Source organism: Orbicella franksi, chromosome 15 (genome assembly GCF_964199315.1).
Source record: "Orbicella franksi chromosome 15, jaOrbFran1.1, whole genome shotgun sequence".
Lineage (NCBI taxonomy): Eukaryota > Metazoa > Cnidaria > Anthozoa > Scleractinia > Merulinidae > Orbicella > Orbicella franksi.
In genome coordinates, this window is record NC_138159.1 from 7,935,916 (window position 1) to 7,963,423 (window position 27,508).

General features: G+C 41.7%; 4 protein-coding genes and 1 pseudogene across 5 annotated transcripts in view; 2 read left to right on the forward strand and 3 right to left on the reverse strand.

The window, feature by feature from the left end:
• LOC145469189 (uncharacterized) overlaps positions 1 to 16,819 on the forward strand; it is a 57,542-nt gene extending 40,723 nt beyond the window's left edge. Inside the window, exons 12-14 of the mRNA XM_081452886.1 lie at positions 5,772 to 7,075; positions 13,119 to 14,143; positions 15,026 to 16,819. Of these exons, the coding sequence (XP_081309012.1) occupies positions 5,890 to 7,075; positions 13,119 to 14,143; positions 15,026 to 16,819 (4,005 nt within the window). The 5' untranslated portion in view covers positions 5,772 to 5,889. The remainder of the gene's footprint in view (positions 1 to 5,771; positions 7,076 to 13,118; positions 14,144 to 15,025) is intronic.
• Positions 1 to 19,493, forward strand: part of LOC145470708 (uncharacterized) — a 119,143-nt pseudogene extending 99,650 nt beyond the window's left edge. The window contains exon 8 of the transcript XR_014042524.1: positions 18,316 to 19,493. The product of XR_014042524.1 is annotated as an uncharacterized LOC145470708 (transcript). The remainder of the gene's footprint in view (positions 1 to 18,315) is intronic.
• Positions 1,095 to 2,308, reverse strand: LOC145470722 (uncharacterized). The gene has a single exon (XM_081454547.1). It carries the CDS (start codon positions 2,295 to 2,297, stop codon positions 1,095 to 1,097), a length of 1,203 nt encoding a protein of 400 aa, XP_081310673.1. The 5' UTR covers positions 2,298 to 2,308.
• On the reverse strand, positions 7,371 to 13,072 carry LOC145470370 (uncharacterized). Its single transcript, XM_081454200.1, has one exon. It carries the CDS (start codon positions 12,825 to 12,827, stop codon positions 7,371 to 7,373), a length of 5,457 nt encoding a protein of 1,818 aa, XP_081310326.1. The 5' UTR covers positions 12,828 to 13,072.
• A 4,770-nt stretch (positions 19,494 to 24,263) lies between the features above and the next one.
• On the reverse strand, positions 24,264 to 27,508 carry LOC145470733 (serine/threonine-protein kinase PAK mbt-like). The gene is made up of 3 exons (XM_081454563.1): positions 27,455 to 27,508; positions 26,354 to 26,488; positions 24,264 to 25,211 (listed from the first exon to the last, which is right to left on the reverse strand). Exons 1-3 carry the CDS (start codon positions 27,494 to 27,496, stop codon positions 25,050 to 25,052), a joined length of 339 nt encoding a protein of 112 aa, XP_081310689.1. The 5' UTR covers positions 27,497 to 27,508; the 3' UTR covers positions 24,264 to 25,049.

The following is a 27,508-nucleotide window of genomic DNA, read 5'->3' on the forward strand; positions in this document are numbered from 1 at the left end:
CGCTTAAAAACAAGCAAAAAACAAAGAAGAAGAACAAGCAAAGGTCGACAGACTTAGAGCCAGCCTCGCGGCAAAAGAAAGCGAAAGAAACAACGTCGAAGAAAGGCTAAACCAAACAAAACCGTTGGACGACCTGAAAGAGCAGGAAAGCGAGCTGCAGCGCCAAAACGAGGAAGACCAGGCGATTATCCGAGATGAGAATGCATCTCCCTCTGAAAAAGAAGCCGCAGAAGGCAGAGTGGCAGAAAGAAACGAGGAGATCGCGCGTTTGCAAACTCAGATCGCGGAAAGGGAAAGGGGGCGGCCTCTCTTGGAAAGGGTCAAGGAAATCTTCAAAAAACATGGCGTGACATTGACCGCTATTCTTCTCGCCGCCGGTGTCACAATCGGCGCTGTCATCGGGGCCCTCACCAGAGGTTTGAAAGCCACCGGCAAGGCTTTGGGAAATGGCCTCAAAGATATTGCCGCAAAACTCGGTTCTCTGCTTCCCGGGCTGATTGGCTCGATCGTGAGCTTCCTTTTCAAAGCTGCGGGCCAAGCCATCGGGTTTCTGGCCGAGCATACCTAGCTGCTCATTCTTGCCGCTGTGGCCTTTTTGTTCGAACAATATTTTAAGAAGCAGCATTAGCTTACCGCCAAGCCATGAATAGCAACGCCGATAATACAACTACACCGACAATGACAGCTGTTTTGTTAATTTCGTGTTGCGGTGTTTTATCAGGAGCCTTGGGCTCTATTTTTTCCGCCGGTGGCTGCGCTTGTTGAGTTTCGGACGAAGCTGATTTCCTGTGGGGTTCCACCCCACGCCCCGGGTCGAGGGGCATGCCCATCCTTGATTCGGCTGTTGCTGCTTTGTGTATCGGGTTGGACGGGTGGCTGTTGGGCGGGTTAATCTTTGACGGGCCGCCTGCCATGAGTTTGAGCCCAGCTTTTTTTGTGCCTGGATTTACCTCGTTGTTGACCCCCAGTTTCATCCCGGAGACCGCCTGTTTCAGCTTGTTGTTGTAACCGATTGTGCTTGCGGTGTTGATAATCATCTGCGCGGGCATGAGCCAGGCCATGGGGGCTACAGCGAGATTGAGCCTGACCTTCGCTTAGTCCACCGCGAGCTGGTACCTTTGCACGCTGTTGGCCAAGTCGGGCTGTCTGATCGCGTCTTCCATCAGCACCAGGAACTCGCTTTGGGCTTCTTTCGCCCGGCCACCAGAACCGAGAATGCTGCTGCGGACGTTGACTTGCGCGCCCAGGACACAGTAAACGAAAGCCTCAATTGACTGGTTGATTCTCGACAACCCCGCCTGCGTCAAACCGTTCGCAGTGTTGGGTGCAAACCAGTCGAACTGCCGATCTCCAAAAACATCGGGCCGTATAAACTCGATAAGGTCCCCCTTAATCAATTTTCCACCTTCGTCGCTAAACTTGTTCCAATCAGGATACTTATAATCTGTTTTTGTTGGCGATTCCCCCCAAGGCTTAACATACAACACCCCCAGACCACTATTTGCACCCGAAGTAAACCTAAAGTCGCTTGAGGGGTCTATGCCGAACTCGCCGCATATCCTTTTGTACGAAGCAACGTCATAATGATTTTTCATCTGGTCGAACGTCGGGTCTCCGGGCAAAGCGCTTATGCTCTGAACACCTCCTAGCTGGAACAAAATTCGCCTGACCATGAAATACACGTGGAGTTTGTAGAAAGCTCTTATCTGCGGGGGGAGATTCATCCCGCTGTCAAAGATTTCGCGAGAAACTCCGCAACCCTGTGTCGCGCAGAAAACCGCGAAGTTGAGCTGCTGCGGCCAATATTTCATGTCTGGCCCTCCTAACCAGTGTTTTGATTCGGTTCCAGACGTGTGTTTGAGTTTGGTGTCTTGAAATATTTCTCTGAATTTCGTTGTGAAATATTGGTCAGGCGTGACGTAGATTTGGATTACATCGACGAATATTTTTTTCAAGCTTGGCGCTTTGCCGTCGAAAGGTACCGCAGGGATGGCCAATGAAACTTTTGAACCAAGTGGCGCCAATTGGTACGGAAAACCCCCGCTGTCTCCCAAACCAAGCGCTTCTTTCATTTCGGCGCTCCAATATTTCCTGTCTGAGCCGAAGACGCTTTGAAACGAGTCTTCGCTTTCTTTGAAAAACACCTCCGCGGTCACGTTATTTTTCTCGTCGACGCTTCCTTGCGAAACGAACCGGCTTTTGTCCGCTTTGGGAAAGCGGTTTAAAAAGTTTGTCCACGCCTTTTTCTTCGCAGCCTCCGCTTTTTTTAACGCAGGACCATTCCACAAATTAGCCATATTATTTGAACACAATTTATTTGTTAAATATAAAAATGGTTGTTCTCACTATTGTCACGCAACAGAACGGCGAGACTATCTATTTTGAAAAACCGATACCGAAAGTGCATTTCATGAAACTCATTTCTTGCAGTTTGTACAGCAGCTGGGACAATTTGAAAAAAGAATTTTCTGCAACCTTGACAGAAAAACAAAAAAAAGAAACCAACAAATTACTCCCGGGGCATTATAGTTTAGAAACATTTGCAACAGAAATTGAAAACCTTTTCCCCCAAAGTAATTATAAGTTGGAAGCAAAGATTTACCAACCTTTTGGCCAGCTTGTAATCAGAAATCCCGGGATAAAATTGATACATTTTGATCGAGATTTCGCCGATTTTCTTAGTATGAGGCAAAAGCAGGTGCTGTTTGTAAACTTCGCGAAAAAGATTATTTTCTCTCCCACGGCATATTTCATTCATTGCGACTTGATCGACAAACAGAAAAATGTGTTTAATGGCAAAAGGTCAGATATCTTGGCCTCGTTTGATGTGAAAGAGGAACCTTATGAACAGGTGCGCTACCAAGCTTCTCCGCAACAGGTTTTGCGAGACTGTTCTACAGACGAGTTCATAAATAGCATCACCATTAGCGTGAAAGATGAAAACGCCGAACTCTTTGATTTCAAGGGCTTCCCTCTTCTTTTTGAATTAGAGTAAAATTAAATTTCTATATCTACGCAATGTCTTCGGCGAATCTGTTGCCTCCAGGCGCGCCGCCTGCCGAGAATGAAAGAAGAATCTATCCAAGCCTTCCCGAAACGACGAATGCCGAGAATTACCGGCTAACCGAGATAAGCAGAATTGAAAAAGAAATATCTGCTGAGGTCGAGCATTACAGGCTTGTGTTGAAAAAATATAAAAAAGCCCGGAAAGCGCTTCACTATTCCGTGGTTGGCCTTGGCGCTGTCACGGCAGCTCTATCTTCTAGGGCTGTTCCAACATCACTCACCGGTGTTGGAATTGTTGTCGGCGCGCCTGTTGCCGGGATAGTCGCTTTATCTGGCGCAGTTTCCACTGGCCTGACCGTTGTCAACAAGAAGCTTGAACGCAAAGTTAATAAGCACTCGAGAATCCACTCTCTGGCAATTGCAAAACGTGACTCGATAAACTGCTCTGTCTCACAGGCTCTTAATGATAATCGGGTTTCTGACACGGAGTTTCAACTGATCACACGTGAAATGCAGAAATATCGCCAGCTTAAAGAGACTTTACGTTCGAACTTTGCACAAATACAAACAAATCCAATCCAGCCAGATATCGAAAAAACAAGAAACCAGGTTCGGGAAGAATATAGAAAAAAACTTGCGGATTAAACAGCAGATTTGAACTAAATTTTGAGAGAAAAAACACAAAACTTTCTCTTAGTCTTATCAAAAACAGGTGATTGTGTTACACCGCGTTACCTTCACGCGTAGAGGGGGCGCAGTCAAGTGTGAAATAGGGAAAATCCCTTGATCAGCAGTTTCTTTTTATCGCTCTAGTGAAATCTCTTTGTTCTACCGCGTTTCGTGTCCAATTTTTGGTCGAAAAAAGTTGAAAAGTGTTATTTTTGACCAGACCGAGAAGAAATACCGTATTCTAACAAACTGTGGACAAAAAATAGAAATCTGACTGTAAAATTCCTCTTGGCTTCAACATTCCTGATGGCTTTGAAAATTCCTGATGGCTTCAACTTAAGCCATCAGGAATGCAACCGGCTTTAACTGAAGCCATCAGGAATTCGCAACGGGAAGCTGTTGTCTGATGGCCTCAACCGTAACCGCGTCATGAAAGCAATCAACAACTTCGCGCGTAATATCGCGCACGTGTCTCTGCCACTCAGGCGTGAAATATTCATTCACAAGAAACGCAATCAAGTGAACACTGACAAGCATGTTTTTATGATATGTAAATGAAGCCGTGGATTTTTAAATGTAAATTCGACCGGTGGTTATAACGTCGCCGCCTTTTTCGCTAACGCTCCCGGCCAAAAAGGAACCACTCGTGCCAATCGTAACCATCCCCGGAGCATACTTTTAAAAAATTCTTGTACTCTGGGCTGGCTTCAATGAAATGAATTAACTCCATCGGAGGGTTAAGAGTCGCTTTATGAAGAGTTCCACTTTCGTAACAGGGGAAACAACATCCCTCGAAACGGCAGTTCGCATATTCAAAGCATATTACCATCGGTACAGTCTGCTGCCTGTATTGGCAGAGAGGCAGTTTTGAAATATGCACGTTAACCTTATCGCAACTCGGTTTTGGAATATGCTTGTGTACCTTATCCCAGCCCATTTCCTTTTTTTCCTTAATTTTTATCGCGATGTACTCCTTGAGAATCATCTCACGAAGCTCTGGAGGGAGATTTTGGATGAACTCGGAAAGTCCGCCGGCAGCCATGTCGGCGTATACACCGTGCATGCACTTCTCCAATAGGAAAAATTTTCTGGCGCACTTTTGAATAAACTAGTGAAGGGCACATCCGCGCATATTGATTACAGAAGTTGAACCTTCGCTGGACTCGCTATTTCGCCAAATTTTTCTGCTGTGCTGTTGCGTTACATACTCATACATTTCTGGCGCAGCACTCACGCAATACTGTGTCCTTGTCGAAAATTGGTTGTCGAAATTTGGTTTTGACAACTGCTGTTCTCGCACACACACATATATAGTGAGGGTTCTGGTCGCAAGCGAACGCACACAGTGCAAGCGTAACGCAACTCCGAATCTTCAGATGAGGAGTTGCGTTACGCTTGCACTGTGTGCGTGAGCGCTGCGCCAGAACCCTCACTATATATGTGTGTCGTGATTTTTAGCCATTTTAGGAGTTAACGTATTAGGAGAAGTGCTTGTGTAAATGTTTTTTGGCTCGGTTCAGATAATCAGTCGTCTAGATAGCCAAAGTAAGTTCCAGATGTTTACACTATTTTTCGGCCGCCATGTTCAGTTGGACGACTGAGCAGGTCCTCCAACATGGCTGCTGCTTGCTAGGCTCTATAATGTTGCGTGGAACATCTCGACGAACATATCGACTTTGGGACGACGCACACGCATTAAACTTGGAGAACTGTCTTCTTTATTTATCGTCTACAATATCACAATTTCTTGACTTTAATTTATCCAGTGAATGACTCTTGATTTCATCTTTTATTGCGTGGCAATGCACACTCGCTGTAAGTGAAAAAAATATCCTTAAAGTAATGGGCGTGGCCTGCAGATCACGTCGTCACTGGTGTTACTGATCATGAAAAGGTTAAAACACATGAAATAACTCTGAACTTACTAAAAATGACAACGTTATATGAGAATACATTTTTCTTAGCAACGGCTTAAAAAGACCCGTTAAAGCTTGTTAATAGGCCCTTTAACCATCAGTTTAGCACTTAAGTTGTACTAAATAAGATGAAGTCCGCCTCGATGAATCATTTGTCCTCTGTCATCTTTATATTCACAGGCAGAAACACAAGCACCGAGAAAACTTTGTCCAGAGGGCCGGAGAAAACGTTTCTAGAATAAACGGTCCATTCTCTGCTCTGCATAAATCTTGGTAACCAGAACCTAATGGTATAGTAATGGAGTATACCCCAGAACAATTGAACTATTTCCGAATTTGCTACGTCGCTTTTAACTTGGTTCCAGAAGGACTGCGAAAACTCCTCAAGCAAGAATGGGAATTCCTATACAAAACAACGCTTGGAGAATGGAAAGACACGCCAAAGAATGGTTTGGACTTTTTTAACAAGGAGTCTAGAAAAAGCCGTTCGAAGAATTCGCGCTATCTGGCGACTATAAAGAACGGAAACACGGCAGAATGGGACTGTAGTTGTTTGTTTTTCGCGATCCTGTACTCAGATAGCATTGGAAAAACGCTGAGTGCAGCCATCGGGAAAGAAGTTGATGATCTTCGTCAAGTCAGAAATGACATTGCTCATATCAGCGAGGCGAAACTTACTGATGCTGAATTCAGGGGTTATGTCGGAAGAGTGTTGCTGGCGTTCAACTCTCTGAGTCTTCCGATCAGTGATATAGAGGCGGTTAAAAACCAGACGAATTTTCCCACAGCAGAAGTAAGCAACTTTAAGGCACAGGTTGCTAATCTCCAGTCAGAATTGAAAGAAGTCAAATCTGACTTACAAGTTGCACAAGACACGATACAAAAAAAGGAAGAGCAGGTTGAATGTCTTACGCAAGAGATTAATTCCAAAGTTGAGTCTTTCTGCAATCTCACTTTCAAGCCATCCCACCAAATTATCAGACGTTCAAATGACGTCACAAGGATCATGACAAAAATGCAAGAGCTGGACAATGGAAGTAACAGAGCAGTCAGTACCATTTATTTATCAGGAAATCCTGGATGTGGCAAAACTCAAATTGCTCGTCAAATTGGAGAAGAGTTCTTCAAAATAGGATCAGGTGAAAGTGAAGGCTTAATATTCGTCGCAACCCTGAATGCCGAAACCCTTGAAACGCTAGCTGATTCCTACTTTAATCTGGCTCAACATGTGGGAATTCCCAATTACAGTTACACCAACCTGGCTACCACGAAAGCAATCAGCCCTGAGGAAAAAATTCAGCATCTCCGGTGTTTAATTTTACCAAAGTTTAAACAGGTCTCAAAGTGGTTAATAATAGCAGACAACGTTGTTGACCTGTCCTCAGTTTGTAAGTACCTACCTCAGACTGCCAGTGAAGAGTGGGGCCATGGTCAGGTGCTGATTACAACTCAAGATACCAGTGCAATTCCTACAAATGCTCCCTGTAGAAAACGTATTCAAACGACACTTTCGTAGATAAAGACTCTATTCAAAGACAAAAAAACTCCAGAATACAATTCAAGAACAACGACTTCGCATTAGTTTTGCATTCGTTCCCTTTCAGTTCAGTGTTCGAGGGGGATCAAATCGTGTAAGTCACGTGACAAGCTCGGTCCCAGTTTTCAACACACTCCCCCGCGTTGATTGACGTCATCAATCAAAGTTCAAAGTTCATTTAAAGTTGAAACAATCTTACGAGCATAAACTCTATATAACAGAATGAACTCAATACATCTATCTTAGTCAGAATTCACGACGACAACTGGGACATCCTCGTCCCTCACTACTGTAACAGGAACATTTGCCACTCGGGGCACAGGGTTGGCAGTTCCATTATCCAACCTCACTTCCAGGGGATAGAGCCTCTGCAATGGGCGTCTCCATTCCGCGGTTGGCGAATTACCAGACTTGACTCTCACCACTGCACTTCGAACATGACCATCTCGACCAGGAAGTAATCGTTCGATCTTCCCAAGCCGCCACTGCTGTCTCGGGGTTTTGTTCTCATGTAGACACACAATATCTCCCACTTGCACTTTACGGACAGAATTTGCTCTCTTTGAGTAACGATGGTACTCTCTAAGTTGTGTGAGATACTCAGACTTCCATCGGTTCCAAAAATGATCCAGTGTTCGCTGTAAGAATTTGGCTCTTCTTGTAAGTGTTCCTTCAGTTTGATCAACTTCGTTCGATGAGTTCTTTGATGGTACTGACAAAATTCTGCGGCCCACAATCAGGTGTGAAGGTGTTAATGGTTCCTCCATTTCATCGAAGACATATGTCAAGGGTCGTGAATTCAAGGCTGCTTCCACTTCTACAAGGACAGTAGACAGCTCGTCATAGTTTAACCGGGCATTTCGTATGACCTTCTTCAAACTCAACTTGACTGATTTTACTAGACGTTCAAAGAAACCACCCCACCAAGGGGCCGCTTCGACATTGAACCTCCACTGTGTACCGTCGCACTGACAATATGCCTGCACTCTTGAATCCTTAAATGTTTTCCCATTGTCACTGACAATCAAGACAGGAATTCCTCGTCTCCCTTTAAAGCGAGTAAGGGCTCTGATAAAACTTTCCGCACTCAGATTTGGGACAAGTTCCAGATGAACAGCTCGGGTTGCAGCGCACGTGAACAAAGCTATATAGACCTTGTTCAAATCTCCATTCTTTGAGAATACATCCTTGACATACATGGGCCCAGCGAAGTCCACTCCTACTCGAGTAAAAGCAAAGTCATCGCTCAATCGAAATTCAGGAAGAGGTGGGGGAGGAGGAACTGCATAGCTTCTGCCCTCTAACTTCTTACAAACAGAACATTTTCCTATCGCAGTTTTCACAGTCTGCCTTCCTTTTGTTACCCAGAATCTTGACCTTAGCTCTGTGAGAGTGTCCCTCACACCATTGTGAAGAACCTTGAGATGACAATCATTTATCACTAGGTAAGTTAGTCGTGAACATCTTGGAAGGAATATTGGAAAACGAGCATCATACGGAATCGGGGCATTTTTAAGACGACCACCACACCTCAGAATTCCCTTGTCATCTGTAAACAGTGATAATGAGATCTTGACCTGGTCAAAGTTCTTGTTGTTGTATACAGATTTCTGAACCTCCTTGATCCAAAGCTCTCTTGCACAATCCACCTCTTCATGCCTTATTACTCCATCCACTAACCTCTTCTTCATTTTACTTTGCTTGAGATTAGAAACAAATCGCACAACATATGCAGTGACTCGCACAAGTCTTTGAAGACTACTGAACCTTTCCAAGGGAATGATGCAATCAAGATTTAGTGGCTTTTCTGACGTCACCTCTCCAGAGGCAATGTTTGCAAGAACTGTACCATCATGCTGCTTTGTGTGGCTGTTACAGCTTCCCTTCTTCAGTTCTAGGCAAGGATCTGAATCGTCACTTGTGACTTCAGCAGAGTTCATTGCAAGACTTGGCCACCACTGCTTTTCCTTTCTAAGGAACTCAGGACCACTCCACCACAATTGGTTGGTGATCAGTTTCGAGGTCATCGTACCACATGAGCAGATGTCAGCTGGATTGGATTCTGTGGGGCAATAATTCCACTGAGTTGGCCTTGTAAGTCGACGGATCTCAACCACTCTGTTTTGAATGAATTGCTTGAATTCTCTGTTTACACCCCAAATCCACCACAGAACAATTTGCGAATCTGACCAGAAGAACACAGCATCAACTTCCAATGCTCCGTCAAATGCTGTCAACACAGTATTGACCAGTCGGGCCAGAACAAGAGCACCTAGTAACTCCAGTCGAGGTATGGTTTCTCCATTTATCGGAGCAACTCTGGTTTTTGACGATAAAAGCTGGGTGAAGACAGTTCCAGTAGTTGTTTCAAGGCGTAAATACACAACTGCTCCATAGGCTTTCTCATTTGCATCCGCAAAACCATGGAGTTGAATGCTTTGTAAATCTCCTGATGACAAGCCAAGGTGGTAGTGTCTCCTCACTTCCACCACCCCCACCTTCTTAGCATCTTGAACAAGCTTTAACCACTGTTCATGGATGAATGAATCCACGGGGTCATCCCAACCCACTCTTGTCTTGCAAATAGATTGAAAGATGATCTTCAGTAGAATGATGACTGGACTAATTAGTCCCAGGGGATCATACAACTTGCTTGTTGTACCAAGAATTGCTCTCTTCGTAACTGGACAAGTATTGCTAGTTTCTAGTGGAGAGGCCAGATCCAAGAGTAACAAATCATTTCGTCTGTCCCATCCAACTCCCAGTACTTTCAGTTTTGCTGTGCTGGGGTTCTTTGACGTCTCAAACAGGGAACTCGAGAAGGTTTGATCTTCCTCTTGAACAGGGTGCTCCTTGACAGACTTGCTTGTAACTTGAGAAGACTGGCTTTCAGATTGTTCAATTCTTTCCTGAAGGGCTTCAGAGTTGGAGACCCATTTTCTCATATTGAAGCCTCCGCTCTTGAAGGATGACTTCAGATTCTCATACATCTCGAAAACAGAATTGTCAGAATCATCTCCACCAACAAAGTCATCCACATACAGACTTTTCAGAACTCTCTCAGCAAATTCTTTGGGGATGTCAGCAGAAGTCAAGTGATGACGAATTGTTGCATTCAATAGGAACGGACTTGCGGAGACGCCAAATGCAACTCTTGCAAATCGATAAACTTGTAGGTTCGGGTGGCTGCTTGTGACATCATCAACCCACAGGAAACGAAGATAGTCACGATCTTTGGGGTGAACTGAAACATTTAGAAAAGCTTTCTCAATGTCTCCTATGAGGGCTGTCTTGTGAGCCCGGAACCTCAGGAGAATGTCATAGATGAGGGGAGATAGTGGTGGACCAGCATACAAACAGTCATTGAGACTTGATGTGTTCTTTCCTGATCGTGCACTGGCATCATAAACAATACGAAGTTTTGTGGTGTCCTTGTCCACGCGAATCACTTCATGATGAGGAATGTAATGTACTTTTCCCACACCATTGTTGACACCTTGATCCACAGGTTCCACAATTCCTTGTTGTTGCTGATCTTGGATGACATCATCATAGTGCTTTAACATCTCGGGCTTTAATTTCAGACGTTTCAGTAGTGAGACCAACCTTGATTTGCACAAAGCAAAATTATCTGGAAGCAGCTCATGGTCCTCTTTGAAAGGTAGCTGTACTTGATATCTTCCTTCAGTGAATTCAACTTCGCTAACAAATTTGTCATACAGAGACGAACCTTTATCTCGAATGCCAAGTGACTCATAGTCCCAGAATTTTCCAAGTTCAGAGGCAAGTTCATCTTGACCGACGACACTTGCTTCCACTTTCAGTACATGCGTCGCAGTAAGATTCACAGTGTTACCATTGTCACGGTTAGACACAATCATAGTGGGTCCGGAGAGGACATATCCTAGCTTTGTAGCAAGAGCAACAGGTTCCCACGGTGCACCTCTCACAATAGTACCTTCGACCAATGACCAATAATAATCAGCACCAATGAGAATGCGGATGGGCAAATCTCTGCCGCCACACCTGTCGGCTAAACTGAGGTCATGCAGATGTTCGTAGCTAGACTGAGCAAGCTCTGTGGGTTGTTGGGTCAGAGGGCCACATATGACTGGCACCACATAGGCTTGAATGTACACAATGGCATCGCATCTGGTTTTGATACCCACTTGAACAATTTCACATGTTCGTAGCCTGGCGTCAGACTCACCAAAGGTTTTGATTAGAAGTGACTCTCTACCAATTACTGATAACCCCAGTTTGTCTTTAAGGTCCTTAGTCATGTATGATCGCTGACTGCATGAGTCAAAAACCAGACGAACACTTAGTGGAAAACTGTCATTATCCGGACGCACAACTTCAGCGGTTGCGGTTTGCAACAACACCGACCCTCTAGACTGATCCACATACATACTAGTAGAGACACTGGCCACATGTTCTCGATCTTGCCCACCCAGGGTTGGATCAGGGTTACCACAAATTGCTACATGATGGGCACCTTGGCATTTAAGACACTTCATAGGTGCTTGACAGTTACGTGCCAAATGTCCTTGCTTGAGACAGAGAAAACACTTGCCCTTCCTTTTAAGAACTTCCCTTCTAGATTCAATACTTGTGACAACATTACATTTAGAGCTCTGATGATTTTGATTACAGAATGAGCACCAAACACGAGGAGACTGTTTATTCTCAGAACTGTCAGTGTACAAAGCTGATGTAGAAAATGGCGACTCACCTCTCTGATGTGAAGGCCTGGAATCCTTGTTATTGACAAGACATTGTTCTCTCAGTTGCAGTTCCTTGTGAAATTCACCCAAAATATCTTTCAGATTCCATGTCTCCGATTCCAAATTTCGTGTGATAGCGATCCGAAATTCCTCCGGTAATTTCTGCATAACGATTGGTGTCAAGAAGCAACCATACATTTCAGATGAGATTTCCATACTTTCCAATCCACGAACATGAGATTCCACTGTGTCGTACAAGCTTCGGAGTTTCTTTACTTCGCTTATCGATTCCACCTTGGGGAGTTTAGTGAGCACTTCCATGTGGCTGGAGATCACTATCTGTCGATTTCCGAATCTTTGTTTAAGCAGTCCAACTGCCTTTTCGTAGTTTGCACTCGTCAGGGCCAGACCAGCGATCGTACTACGCGCGGTGCCAGTAAGAAGTGACTGCAAATAATTGAATTTATCCACTGAAGACAAATTTGGGTTCTTATGAACCGCAGACTCGAAAGATTCCCAAAAGGGATACCAGTGTATGGGATTTCCGTGAAACTTCTTAAGCTCGAGCTTCGGCAACTTTGCCTTCGAAACGTGATCTTGAGAAGTTCCCGCGCTTTCGGAAGGAGGAAGTTGCGCCACAGAAGGGAATTCCTGACTCTTACCCTGCATTTCTTGAGCTTCCAAAACAGATTCTAACTCAACAATACACTCCTGAATGGAACTCATTATCTCACAGCTCTCAGAGACTTCGGTATCGATGGTTTTTACGTCGTCCACCAGCTCCACAATTTCGCGGTCGAGCGATTGAAGCTCCGACATTTTTGTTTCAAGGGCAGTTCGAAGAAATTTCAGCCTTTTCACTTCGATGGAATTGCCTTCAGAGATTAGCCCTTTGGCTTGTTCGATAGTTTTCTGGACGAACTTTCGGTGACCATCGCGAAATTTTTTCAAATTCCTCAATTTCGGCGGCATAATTAGTCGCCCACGTGCTTTCAGCTAGTGCAGCCTTGACTTCACAACAGCTTCCTTTGAGACGTTCTTCACAACGCTAGAATCCCAGTTTCAATTCCCGGGTCTCGGCACCAAATGTAGAAAACGTATTCAAACGACACTTTCGTAGATAAAGACTCTATTCAAAGACAAAAAAACTCCAGAATACAATTCAAGAACAACGACTTCGCATTAGTTTTGCATTCGTTCCCTTTCAGTTCAGTGTTCGAGGGGGATCAAATCGTGTAAGTCACGTGACAAGCTCGGTCCCAGTTTTCAACACTCCCCATACTTACCATGAGTCACTCAGTGCAGGAATGCAGCCCGGGGACGCAGCAGACCTGTTGGAACAAGTGTCGCAAATTTCCAATGACGAGCAAGTTCAAAAGGTCGCCAAGGTTCTCGAGTATCAGCCGCTTGCCTTAGCAGCCGCTGCATTTTACGTACAATTTGTGGGTCATGGTTCTCCAACCTATGGCTGGACAAACTACTTGGAAAGACTTACTGGAGGCAGTCGTGAAGTAACAGAAGAACCCCTCGCTGATAGGAATCCAGCCTATTCAAAAACAATGACTGCAACAATAAAACTGGCGTTAGAGAGCATTTTGGAAAGCGATGACGTTCTTCGTCAGACATTTCTCCTTTTCTCCCTATGTGATTCGGAACCTCTCCCAATTCATACAGCTGTCAAGTTTGTCAATGTTCGCACTTCGGGACAGACGGACGAGTTAATCAAAACAAAAATTTCAAACTCCTCCTTGATTATGGTTTTATACAGTGAAGATGGGGCACCCGGCTATTTAAGAGTGCATAACGTAGTTCATCAAGTACTCAGGAAAATGCCACTAATGGAGGCCACAGAGAAATATGAGTGTTTATCTGTTGCAATTCAGGTTTTCCACTCCCTTATTGAGTCGGAGCACAATCGTTTATATGAAAGTGGGGACGTTTGCGTATTGCTTCGTCGGATTACAACTCATTGCAAAGCGTTGTACGAAATTCTTACAAACATTTTTTCTCCTAAAGGTTTTTGGGTGAAGGAGTTAGCACCCTTCATTTCTCCTGACAATGTCGTTTCGTGGCTTAGCTCAGCTGCTTCTGTGTTTATTGATCTTAGTAATTCATCCAGTGCAATTCTGTTTTCAAAATCGGCCTGTGATTTTGTTCAATATATAAGTGGCACACGAGAGGGCGACGTAATTAAAGCAACTGTCTTTGATACCCACGGGTTAACATTATCAATGACATGCCAGTATAAATCATCAATATCTTACCACGAGGAGGCTATCAAGATCTACCGAGCAATTTACGGTGAGCATCATTTCAACGTAGCAGCAAGTTATGAAAAATTGGGAAATGCTTATCTCAACCTTGGACAGCACAATGAGGCAAAAGAATACTTCGAAAAGGCACTGATTATCACGAAAAAGATTTTCGGCGAGGAACATGCTGACGTCGCAGTAAGCTATAACAACTTGGGAGTTGTTTATGGCAATCTTGGACAGTACAATGAAGCAAAAGAATACTACGAAAAGGCACTGATTATCACGAAAAAGATTTTCGGCGAGGAACATGCTAAAGTCGCAGCAAGCTATAACAACTTGGGAGTTGTTTATGGCAATCTTGGACAGTACAATGAAGCAAAAGAATACTACGAAAAGGCACTGATCATCACGAAAAAGATTTTCGGCGAGGAACATGCTGACGTCGCAACAAGCTATAACAACTTGGGAGTTGTTTATCAAGATCTTGGACAGTACAATGAAGCAAAGGAATACTACGAAAAGGCACTGATCATCAGGAAAAAGATTTTCGGCGAGGAACATGCTGACGTCGCAACAAGCTATAACAACTTGGGAGTTGTTTATGGCAATCTTGGACAGTACAATGAAGCAAAAGAATACTACGAAAAGGCACTGATTATCACGAAAAAGATTTTCGGCGAGGAACATGCTGACGTCGCAGCAAGCTATAACAACTTGGGAGTTGTTTATGGCAATCTTGGACAGTACAATGAAGCAAAAGAATACTACGAAAAGGCACTGTTCATCACGAAAAAGATTTTCGGCAAGGAACATGCTAAAGTCGCAGCAAGCTATAACAACTTGGGAGCTGTTTCTGGCAATCTTGGACAGTACAATGAAGCAAAAGAATACTACGAAAAGACACTGATCATCACGAAAAAGATTTTCGGCGAGGAACATGCTAAAGTCGCAGCAAGCTATAACAACTTGGGAGTTGTTTATCAAGATCTTGGACAGTACAATGAAGCAAAAGAATACTACGAAAAGGCACTGATCATCGGGAAAAAGATTTTCGGCGAGGAACATGCTGACGTGGCAGCAAGCTATAACAACTTGGGAGTTGTTTATGGCAATCTTGGACAGTACAATGAAGCAAAAGAATACTACGAAAAGGCACTGATCATCACGAAAAAGATTTTCGGCGAGGAACATGCTGACGTCGCAGCAAGCTATAACAACTTGGGAGTTGTTTATGGCAATCTTGGACAGTACAATGAAGCAAAAGAATACTTCGAAAAGGCACTGATCATCAGGAAAAAGATTTTCGGCGAGGAACATGCTGACGTCGCAGCAAGCTATAACAACTTGGGAGTTGTTTATCAAGATCTTGGACAGTACAATGAAGCAAAAGAATACTACGAAAAGACACTGATCATCAGGAAAAAGATTTTCGGCGAGGAACATGCTAAAGTCGCAGCAAGCTATAACAACTTGGGAGTTGTTTATCAAGATCTTGGACAGTACAATGAAGCAAAAGAATACTACGAAAAGGCACTGATCATCGGGAAAAAGATTTTCGGCGAGGAACATGCTGACGTGGCAGCAAGCTATAACAACTTGGGAGTTGTTTATGGCAATCTTGGACAGTACAATGAAGCAAAAGAATACTACGAAAAGGCACTGATTATCACGAAAAAGATTTTCGGCGAGGAACATGCTGACGTCGCAGCAAGCTATAACAACTTGGGAGTTGTTTATGGCAATCTTGGACAGTACAATGAAGCAAAAGAATACTACGAAAAGGCACTGATCATCAGGAAAAAGATTTTCGGCGAGGAACATGCTGACGTCGCAACAAGCTATAACAACTTGGGAGTTGTTTATCAAGATCTTGGACAGTACAATGAAGCAAAAGAATACTACGAAAAGGCACTGATCATCAGGAAAAAGATTTTCGGCGAGGAACATGCTAAAGTCGCAGCAAGCTATAACAACTTGGGAGTTGTTTATGGCAATCTTGGACAGTACAATGAAGCAAAAGAATACTACGAAAAGGCACTGATCATCAGGAAAAAGATTTTCGGCGAGGAACATGCTGACGTCGCAACAAGCTATAACAACTTGGGAGTTGTTTATCAAGATCTTGGACAGTACAATGAAGCAAAAGAATACTACGAAAAGGCACTGATCATCACGAAAAAGATTTTCGGCGAGGAACATGCTGACGTCGCAGCAAGCTATAACAACTTGGGAGTTGTTTATGGCAATCTTGGACAGTACAATGAAGCAAAAGAATACTACGAAAAGGCACTGATCATCAGGAAAAAGATTTTCGGCGAGGAACATGCTGACGTCGCAGCAAGCTATAACAACTTGGGAGTTGTTTATGGCAATCTTGGACAGTACAATGAAGCAAAAGAATACTACGAAAAGGCACTGATCATCAGGAAAAAGATTTTCGGCGAGGAACATGCTGACGTCGCAGCAAGCTATAACAACTTGGGAGTTGTTTATCAAGATCTTGGACAGTACAATGAAGCAAAAGAATACTTCGAAAAGGCACTGATTATCACGAAAAAGATTTTCGGCGAGGAACATGCTGACGTCGCAGTAAGCTATAACAACTTGGGAGTTGTTTATGGCAATCTTGGACAGTACAATGAAGCAAAAGAATACTACGAAAAGGCACTGATCGTCAGGAAAAAGATTTTTCGACGAGGAAAATGCTGATGTCGCAAGTTTTAGCAACTTGGAAAATGTTTATCAAGATGTTGAACAGGTTTCTGGCGAGGAACTTTGTGAGGTATCCGCGAATTATTGCAACTCCGAAAGTGATGACGACAATTACGTCAGACAGCGGAATCAAACAAGGGGGAAACGTATTTTATTTTAGAAAATAGGCAAACAAAACAAACGAGCTGATCGGTTAGAAATCTTGGTTCTATTGTTCTATAGCAAGACAGAAACGTTTACGCAGTCACGTTGCTCGTTATCTTCTTTGGGCGCTCTTCTAGAAAAAAGACAGAAAACATTTTCTTTATGTTCTATTTAAACAATAGAGTGTTTCTGTCGAGGAACTCTCGGCTGATAGTTGCCCCGCGCAAATTTGATGTTCTTAAATTTGCCCGAGAAGCGAAGCTTCGAAGGCAAATACGCTAGTTTTAAGAACATCAAGTTTCCAAGGCGCTACTATCATACCGATAGTTCCGAGACATAAACACTCTATTGTCTTTATTGTTCACTACTAAATTTTCTTCCGCGCGCCAGTTCAAAAATCGTATTAAGTCATTTTCAACTTTTTTGATGAAAGCCGAGAAAGCCAAATGTAAAATTTGAAAAAGAAAACAGACGTAAACCCACTTATTACAATTTCAATTGCTTATTTTCTATAAGCCCGCTTCTTTACAGAAAAATTTTTATGGACGAGTACTATCCATTCGGGTATTTTCCTCGGACGGGCACTATGGGCTGATAGTGTCTCTCCGCGGACGAACACTATCGCGTCACGTGATCAATTTAAACCAATAAGAATCGGAGAAAATTTAGTTGTGAACTATAACGAGTTAGAGACACAATCCCGATAGTTTGGGAGAAGTCGGAAAAGCTGAGAAGCACTTGCCAATATATCAGCTCATGTTCCCACAGCATTTCTCGTTCTCCCAAGCTTCCACTCGTGTTTGTATTCAAAAAATGGCGTATTTCTGCGAGGAACTTTCGGCTGATAGTTGCCCTGCAAAAATTTGATGTTCTTAAAACAAATATTTGCCTGAGAAGCTAGTTTTAAGTACATCAAATTTCGAAGGGGCAACTACCAGGTGGATAGAGACATTAACAGTTGATCTTCTTTATTGTTCACCACTACATTTTCTTCCGCGTGCCAGTTCAAAAATCCTGCTGAAACATTTTCAACTTTTGAGATGGCGAAAGGTGATGAAGGACGTGAAAGCCAAATAGAAAATTTGAAAAAGAATCCGACAAATTGCGTTCAACCCGCGATCAGGCGTTCTTTTTGTAATTTTTTTACGAACGGGGCAATTGGAAAAAAGAACGCCTGATACATTTACTTCACGAGTCGCCTGCCGCCTCTTCGTTGCTTTAATACCTGCGAACAGCGATGTTATCTTGTGTCATGCTGTAAATGTGAGCCAATGGAATTTACCGGAAATTCATGGTGCCGGTTGGGAGCGCGAAAGAGACAAAGCGCAATGTACATGTTTACTTACCAGGCAAGTTGAAATGTCTCTTAATTCCGTTAAGAAACAAAAATCTCGGTTGAACATCAGAATCCTTATTGTCGGAATTAATCAAAAGAGTGGGAATAAAGATTACAACATACATACTCCTGGTGACTCCTCGCGACTGCGTCAACTGCACATGTTTTTGACCCTTTCGGAGTCATTATTGATAAATGACGCTCTTGCTTTTGCTCCAGATTCTGGACTACGGACAGACGACCCGTGAAGTAATTGTATCAGGCGTCCTTTTTTTCTCTCCTTCCCCCTGCTGTTTAAAAAAAAAACGCCTTATCGCAAGTTAAATTAAGTCTTTTAATTATTTTTTTCCATAAGCCCGCTTGCAAAAAAAAATTTCCCGCACGAGCACCATCAATCCGGGTATTTTCCTAGGACGGGCATTATGGACACATAGTGTTTCTCCGCCGATGAACACTGTCGCGTCGCGTGATTAATTTAATCCAATAAAAATAAGAGAAAATTAGTTGAGAACTAGAAAACTCGTCCGAGGTCTGGGTTCAGTTGTCTGTTTTCCTTTCTAAAATTTAAAATTTAATCTACATGTGGCTTTCACGTCTTTGATCTAAAAAAGTTGAAAGTAATTCAAAAAGAGAAAGTCAAGAAGTTGCGCGTGTAATTTGCTTTTATAAAATTACTTAAGTGTACTGAACTGAACCATTTTCTCCGTTGTCATTGTAAATAATATCCTGATGTTGTTGTTATTATTATTATTGTTATTGTTATTATTATTATTATTTATTGAAATCATATCATGCTGTTATATTTCCATATAGAGCGGTTTTCGTAAGACTAAAACCACAGTTATCACTCAAGCCAATCACAAGGGTTACGGACAACTCAGTGAACCAATCAAAACTCGAACTGAGTGAAGAAAGGGCACCATTTCTTTGAGCCAATCCTACAGTGTAGGAATGCAAAAGCAACTGCTTTTCGACAGTTAGATGAAAACCGCTCTTAAGTGTACAATACTTTCTGAGCTAAGCTTAGAGACAATTTATAATTTATATTCACGCTTTGCTTGAGAAGATACCACATGGCATCTCCAGCCGAGGAAGGCATGCACTTTCGGACATGTTTTACTTTTTCTATTTTGTTTTGACAAGTGTAAATACAAATATAATACATTTTATATCCAATAAACTGGACTTTAACCAATTTAATTCTCTGTTCAGTGAACCACCTTGATGGAAAACCTTTTTAGATGCCAGTCCGGTGTAGAAAACAAGACAGTATACGATCTCACATTGCGTTTATTTTTGTGTGGCTTACTAGCCACACTATGTTGGCAACCGAGAAGTTTTCCAGTTACTATAACATATGTCACATATTTGTAAGGTAATTTGAGGGGCAGAAGGAGAGGAAGAAGAAAACTGTCCCTTACCCCCACCCCTCTAGTAGCGTTGTATTCGCCTCGAAGGTGTGGTTTGGATCTCGCTTGGAATGAATACTTTTTAGTTCCGTAAAATGATGACATCTCGTTTCTCTTAACCCTGTTTAGCCGGTGGAGTTGGGGTGGGGAGCTCATAGTGCTCGCCCTCGCCGATGTCAAACGTTTTTAAAATTAAACAGTATTGAAGCTGCAGCGGTCTAAAATTGTGACCCTCCCTTAAAAGTTAATTCGCATATTTGTTAGCTCATTTGGGGGTCGAGGGAGAGGCGGGAATAAACTGTGCATTCCTCTCACAGCTCCAGCAGCCTTTTATGCGCCTCAAAGCTGTTGATTGATATGAAGAGTCTGGTCACCTAGGCTGGATCTCGCTGTCAATGAATCTGGGTGAAAATTACTGACAACTCTTTAGTTCCGGGATGAGTTCAGGTGATGAGAATAAGCAAGATCATCAACAAAGGAATATCGTCAATGATGTCCTACCAAATTCTTAGAACTTCTTTAAAGATTGTGAATAAAGGGAACGATTATCTGTTTATGAGATAGGGGGTGGTGGGAACTTGAAAAGGGTGCATACCAAAAGATATGGTTTCAAACGGAGTAAGCCAAAGAACATGGTGCTTTTGGGGCTCCTGCTATTAATTAACATTTAGGCACTGACTGCATCCATGATGGGTACAAAATATTCTACCACAAAGCCTAAAATCTCTCTGAAGTTATTATAATTTTAAATGTCCCCGGGGAAACATGACCCCAGACATCTCTAGTTTGTTAGGTACCTAACCGCATCAACTCGACCCCACCAGTCTGTTTGGTTGTAAATTCTGTCAAACTGGGTCCCACTATAGACACACGTCCCATCGATTAACAGTCACTCAATGCAATTGCAATAATCTTTTGCTATTACTATGTTATGTTCAGCTTGACAAGTTTAAGAGAGGCAGAAGAGCTCCCAACAACATGGATATCCTGACTGCACTTTATTTGCAATGGCTCATTACCACCTTATATAGAACTTTTTCCAAGGAACAACAAATACGAACGCGTGTTGGATGGGAAGAAAACCTGAGCTATTTCACAACTTACTGCGCCTTTCAAGAACATGCGGACTTAAAAATTCAAAGGTCAACAGACAACTGCGTTTTTCGCTATCGTCAATCAAATGTTCGGCGGAGGCTTCCAGCTTCGGATTTCTGCTAAGCGTGCGGTAATCAAATTAAATCGCTGAGCACAGTTCAGACAACGAAACAGTGCTCGGCAGTGGTCGGAAGCTGGGAGGAGCCACCGAACATTTGATTGGCGGTAGCGAAAAACGCATTTGTCGGTTGAGCTTTGAATTTTAGAGTCCGCATGGTATTGAAAGGCGCAGTAACAAATTGCAGAACAAAACCCTCGTATGTCACACTCGCAGTCACGCTCGCACGTTCACTTGTTTCGCGTTCATCCCCATGAATTTTCAAGGAAAAGATAGACTGCTGGCAGTCTACCAGTGATAGGGCATTTGATCAATTGTTATGGTGCCGACTGAAAAAGAGTGGTAATGTTTATTGATCAATTTGAGTTTCTGAAAAATGCTGGAAACCGCTGTAAGTGAGGGTAAGAAATAAACTTGCGGTAATTTTGCAGTGAAATAGGCATTATTACTCCGTAAAAGTAATCTTACACCAGCTGACGTGAAAAAAAAAATCGTGCAAGCTGAAAAAGTTAAACCAGCTCTCCCCTCCCTTTATCTTATACTTTATCCCCTATTAATGTAGGCGTGAGATTATCAGCGAAAACCGGCATAAAACTATTTGTTTACAACAACTTCGATAAAGCAGCTCAAGTGTATTGTTTAGAAGTTATTGAATTAAAACACTGAAATGTAGGAATCAGGAAGGCTTTATAACTCCTTTTCAGGATATCGCGCCGAAATAACTGGACAAGGGCCTTCAGAAGTTTTACACTAATAGGCGAATGGGACTGGGGGCCAGTGTTTTGTCCATCACTGTTTTACTCGTTAAACTTTGTTGATCCTACTTGTAATAAAACATGGCCAGTAGGCGGGCATCCCTAAGTTCTTGCATATATGCTTTTTGCCGCGATTTGTGGAGGGGGACTCTTTTCTCCCGCCTCAGGGTTTAACCCCTGTCAAAGCGAGTGGGTAAGAGCCGTTCAGAGACTGGAATAGGATGTGTTTTGAGTCTCCTAATTCACAGGGGATGGGAGAACGTTGGAAAAGGGCGGAACATTAGGGAGATAAAAGTACGGGAGGCAGGAGGTTTTGATCTCCTTTCCCTCCGCTCCCCCCTCCCCTCCCGCCCAATTGAATAATGCAGAAACATACTATCACCTATTTCTATAAGAAAGAGTTGTCGTAAATATGAAAGATAGCCATGATATATTAATGGAGCTTGAGATTGCAGCCAATTAAAATGCTGCGTTGGCATTCATTTGGAAATCTACCGGTCAGAATCCTTGCAATGCAATTATTTACTTTTATGAATTATTGATTTGATTAGTCTGCTGGTATTTTTAGCTATACTCTGTTTATTCCAGACCTTTCTTTGTGTGTCTACGATTGTTTGTGTGCCCAACCTAAACATTTAAAAAATGTTTCTGTTATCTGGTTACCTGGCATTTTGCAAGTATCCCTATTGTTTGTGTATTCAATTGTAAATGCTTTTTGTAGGCTGTGAGGAAAAAATAGTTTGTTGTTGTTGAACAGAAAGGGATAAAACAAGAAAACAAAATTATTCGGAATGATCCATCTGTTTTTATTATGTATAAAAATACACACCTTTTCCAAGGAATGTCTATTTACAAGCCATGTAACCATCAATAAATGTTTTTTTCAGGAAAGTATTAAACTACTACAGTTGTTGCTACATCTCACGATTTTTACCGACTTAACTGTGGATCTAGATGTAGACGCAATATTCTTTAGGATACAAATATGTGACAATTCCATCCAAACCTAGACTACGAGTAGTCCCTCCTTCGCTTAGTCCTTCGTGCGTGACCCAAAAGAAAACCACGGGAAAAAATGGCCACGCGAAATCCTTTCGCGCTCTTTGGGTTCCCAGGATTTCGCGCGGCCATTTTTCTCTCGCGGTTTTCTTTCGCGTCACGCACGAGCCCACGCACGACGGACTAAGCGAAAGAGGGACTACTCGTACAGTCTAATCAAAACCGTATAACTGTTACAATGCTATGATTGTGTTATTCACAATCCACTGGATTTAATTAACTACCAAGATAATGTGCTTGTGTTTAAGTTGTGGTTTCCAAGGACTGTTGTAAAGAATACAAAATCGAGCAAAACATTTAATCTGTGAATATCACAAGCAAAACTTGTTGAGTCAACATTAATTTTTGTGGTATTTTCAGTCTACGGATGAAACCGGAGCAGTACTTTCATATGGTATGTTTGTTAAGGCTTCACAATTAGGTTCCATGCAACTTTTGAGTTTGTCCATGAAACCCAAGTGTGCAACCATTAAAATGAAAGCTATTAAGTAGAACTTTGATGTGGTACTGTTTATTTTGCGTTATAAAGCGGTTTTAACTTCTAGGTCAGCAATGAAACCCTAGTGTGTGACCATTACACTGAAAACTATTGAGCAGTACTTTCAGATTGTACTGTTTATCATGCTGAGCTGGTTCAAGTTTGTGCATAGGACCCTAGTGCACAACCAGTCATAGTACATGTACAGTCATTCTGTTCAAGGTTTTAAACAATTTTTCAAAATAAAATTGACAGTTAATTTCTGATTTTTCTTTTCTAAAAAAAATGGTTAAGCTGTTAGTTTGCTTGATGTATGCACTACCTAGCTACAAATCTCATTTCCAGAGGCCACAATCGTTTTGGTTAACACCAAGAATCTAGACCTCAGAGAGAAATCGGAAGAACAGCTGTCATTAGTCACAGCAGTTCCTTTCTTCATGGACTGCGAGCAGTCTCCCTTTTGTTCGAAAAATCCACAGGACAGATCACAAAGGAATGAACCAAAGTGAGCGGAAAGCCGCAAGTAGCGCCGGTGTGTCTGTTTGGGTTCTTTCCTTGCAAATATTCATTCAAGCAAAAGAGAGACTACTTGCAGTCTACTGTCTTTATGCCTGTTCAGAAACCACTACTGAATTCAATCACATGCAGTGACAAACTGGTACCAGGATTTTCTGGTCTCTTGTGATTTTATCCAGAAGATATGCAGACTCTGGAGATAACATGGCCTTGCTATTAGTTGTACATTTAGTAATCTTCTTTTGGCAATTGCCTATGAACAGTCTGTAAAATTAAAGTAGGTGGCTAATTTAAATTATCTAAGATTTCAATTCCATGCCTAGTGTATTGTATTTCAGTTAAAATTGTTGTTCAAAATGAAATGGCCAACCTAGCTAGGACACTGAATCTCTTTAGGAATGTTATCTGTATAAAAAATTTTGACTCAAATCTTGGAAATCTTATATTGAGTGGGAAAATTCAAGCATTTGGCAAGAGACGAGTATTCTCGGGTCAATTCATGTATACTTCCTGGGGGTGGAGGCCTTTAAATAAAATATTTTGAACCGTCGCACGTTATGGCTATGTCATTTAATTTATTACTGTAAGCACTACATGAAAATGATATGATGACTGTCTTTTTGGGTGATGCAGTGTTCTAAATAGGTATGTGAAAAGAGGTATATTTTTCAATGAAAGGTACACAAAAGGGATACCTTTTCTGTGAAAATGGTATTAAAAAAGTGTTATGTGGTTTGACCTCTGGGTGGAGCCTCCCCATATAAATTTTGCACAGTCCCCCCTCCCTTACAGGCACATACTTCTGCAGGCTACTCTGTTTGTCACATGCAGATCGATGTAGTAAATTAAAATAAAAATCCCAAGCACTGAAGGCATAATACAGATCTGTTTGGGTTGAACAAAATTCTTATTTCTACAACACTGCATGATGAAAATTTTTGTTGCAAGCAATCCTCTTATAAAGGCTATCTCACTTTCTGCTCAATTAATTGTGATCACAGCTTGTTTCTTTAGAAGGCACAAACATTGGCACCTTCAGATAGAAAACAAACAGAGGCAATTCTTGTAATCTGCACAGCAGGGAGGAGGAGTTGGAGAGGAAGAGGATAAAAAGCAGCAAATCCAATGGTGAGGGATCAGGGAGGGAAATGTGTCATGTGTGATAAAATTCTCAGACTGCTCATACTTCAAAAACCCTTCAGCTCTATCACTTTCTTAGTTGAATTTTGCAGGTCAAATCTAAAAGAACAGCTCTTGACACAAGAGGTTCTTTCCTAGTGCCAAATGCCACCTAATAAACATACTGTAACATACTGGCTAACAAACACTGTGTCGAAAACTTTTCATCATGTCCACAAGAGATGTAAAGTTGGACGTGCTGTGAATGAAGGAATGATTAAGAAGTTCAAATGCAAAATCTCTTGGTGCCGGGTCACGCTCCAAGGTTCTCTGCAAAGATGACAGCAGGCGAGGAGACATCTGTAGAATAGAAGTAGAACAGAGATTATAAAGGAAATAAATCAATACTTGAAGTGTAGAGTTAGCAGTTTCTCAAAGTAACCCACAACCTAAGGAAGAGCTTCTGTAGGTTGGCACAGGTGATTGTGTGATTTTAACAAGAAGTTGATTCTTTCAAAACTTTGCAAAGATATTATAATAAGTTTTTCTAATAATAAGTTAAAATTGGGAGATTCTTGAGAATTTCTATTTGCCACATGCACTTAAGGTTATGTTAAACTTGAGACAACTGCTGGCCAGCTGATTCCCTCTCTTGATGCATGACATGAGGTCAGGCCATTTCACTTCACTTGTTTTATCAGCCTTATGTTCTTGCTTTATTTCTTCTTTAATTTTGACAAAATATTTTGGACAAGCACTTTGGGTCTCAGACAACCAAGAAGTTAATTCAGATAGTTGTCAGACTGACAAGTAAATGATGAAGTCTACATTTTTCTTCTACATGTAAACTCTGCCTTGAACAACAAGTCTATAATAATTATTATACAGTACAGCGGAACCCTGTTAATACAGTCACCAACAGGCCACAAAAATCTGGTCACATTAACGGGGTGGCCGTATTAAAGGGGTCCTTGAAATAAGAAAATGACTGACTGAGCTTTTGTTTGGGCCAGAATAAATTGGCCGTAATAACGAGGTGGCTGTATTAACAGGGTGGCTGTTAAAGGCAGGGTTCCACTGTGCTTCCTTTTAACAGGAAAGGAAAGAAAACCACAAAAACTTGACTGGGAAAACAATTCTTTTCCAAACTGCCTCTAGCTTAGAACTGATTGAATTAGCCATTTATTATAAACATTATCCATTCAGTATCATTTGTTTCCAAGCATAGCCTGCAAAGTGCTGCAATTTGCACACATAGTGCATAACAGGCCAAATTGTCATAAATGTATTTTAAGAGTCAGTGATTTTTCTCTACCAGTAATTTAGATTAATTTAACCTTATTTTTTAAAATTCTAATTTTCTTTTCTTTAAGTTGCTGTAAACAACGTATTTGATGTAAGATGTGTGAACAGTAAAATATTGTATTGTAAAAAAAAAATTATGCTACTAAATGCTTTGTTTCTGCAAGTTGTTTTTTTAGGTTGCTTAGTTGAACACTCACCTCACCATTCCCTTGTGTGATTGGTGGATCCAGGTCCCTCAGTTTTCTCATGGCTTGTAATGGAGTTTCACCACAATAAGGTGGTTCTCCATCAATCATCTCAAGAATCATGATCCCTAGGGACCAGCTATCAGCCTGTCGTGGAGGACACAACAAAAAGAAAGTAAACATACTGCAAGGAAATAATTAACAGCAATAAAACATGTACAATTACAGATAGAAATAATCTACACTTCTGCTTAATAGTCAAATTACAAACTTGAGTTGTTCTACAAGGCAGTACTGTAAGTCTGGAGAACTTCATGATCAAGATGACTATACTGTACTACTCCACAGAAAATGAGTAGAGAATACACTTTTAAAAGGAAAATTATATATTATCCACTGTTAACCACAGAGTGATGAAGTACATGTAAGTCTTCCCACTATATTCAAAATTCTTGTCATGAGGCTCGTTTGCATAGTGGTTGGTCAGAGTTCAAGTCCTGGCCAGGATTATTGCATTATGTTCGCAGTCAAGGTTCTATGGTTTAAATCACTTTGCCATTCTCTACCCAGATGTATGTTAAAAAAGTACCAACAAGGTACAATGTACAAAGAAAACCAATTTTCAAGAGTATCCTTAATAAAAATTGTTATGATGTCCTAGCCGAAAGTCATTCTTACTAGCACTGTAAAACATTTCTTACTAGCATTATAAATTTAAAATTAAAATAACACAATTATAATAACATTACAGAACATCTGTAATTTGAATATCCTCAAACATTCCCCCGCTTCAAACAACTTTAATTGTCTGTCGGGCAAACAAAAGACAGAATCCACTAATGCAACTGAAAAAAACACTAGTATGTCAGATAAATAATCCTGTTTTCCTTTTTTGTTGTTTTACTTATTACATATTGTATCTCTTTTTATATGTATATTTTTAAATTTCTCATATAGCTTTTAAGATTTTTGCATGTTTTACATTTTATTTTATTAATTATTCATTTATTTATTTTACACAGGACCCATGTTGATAGGAGTATTTATAGCTGAAATGGTTATCGTGCATAAATACATGCATGTTTATTTATTATTTATTTTCATTATTGTTACCTCTGTCCCATAAGGTTTCCTTGATATAACTTCAGGTGCCATCCAGTATGGAGT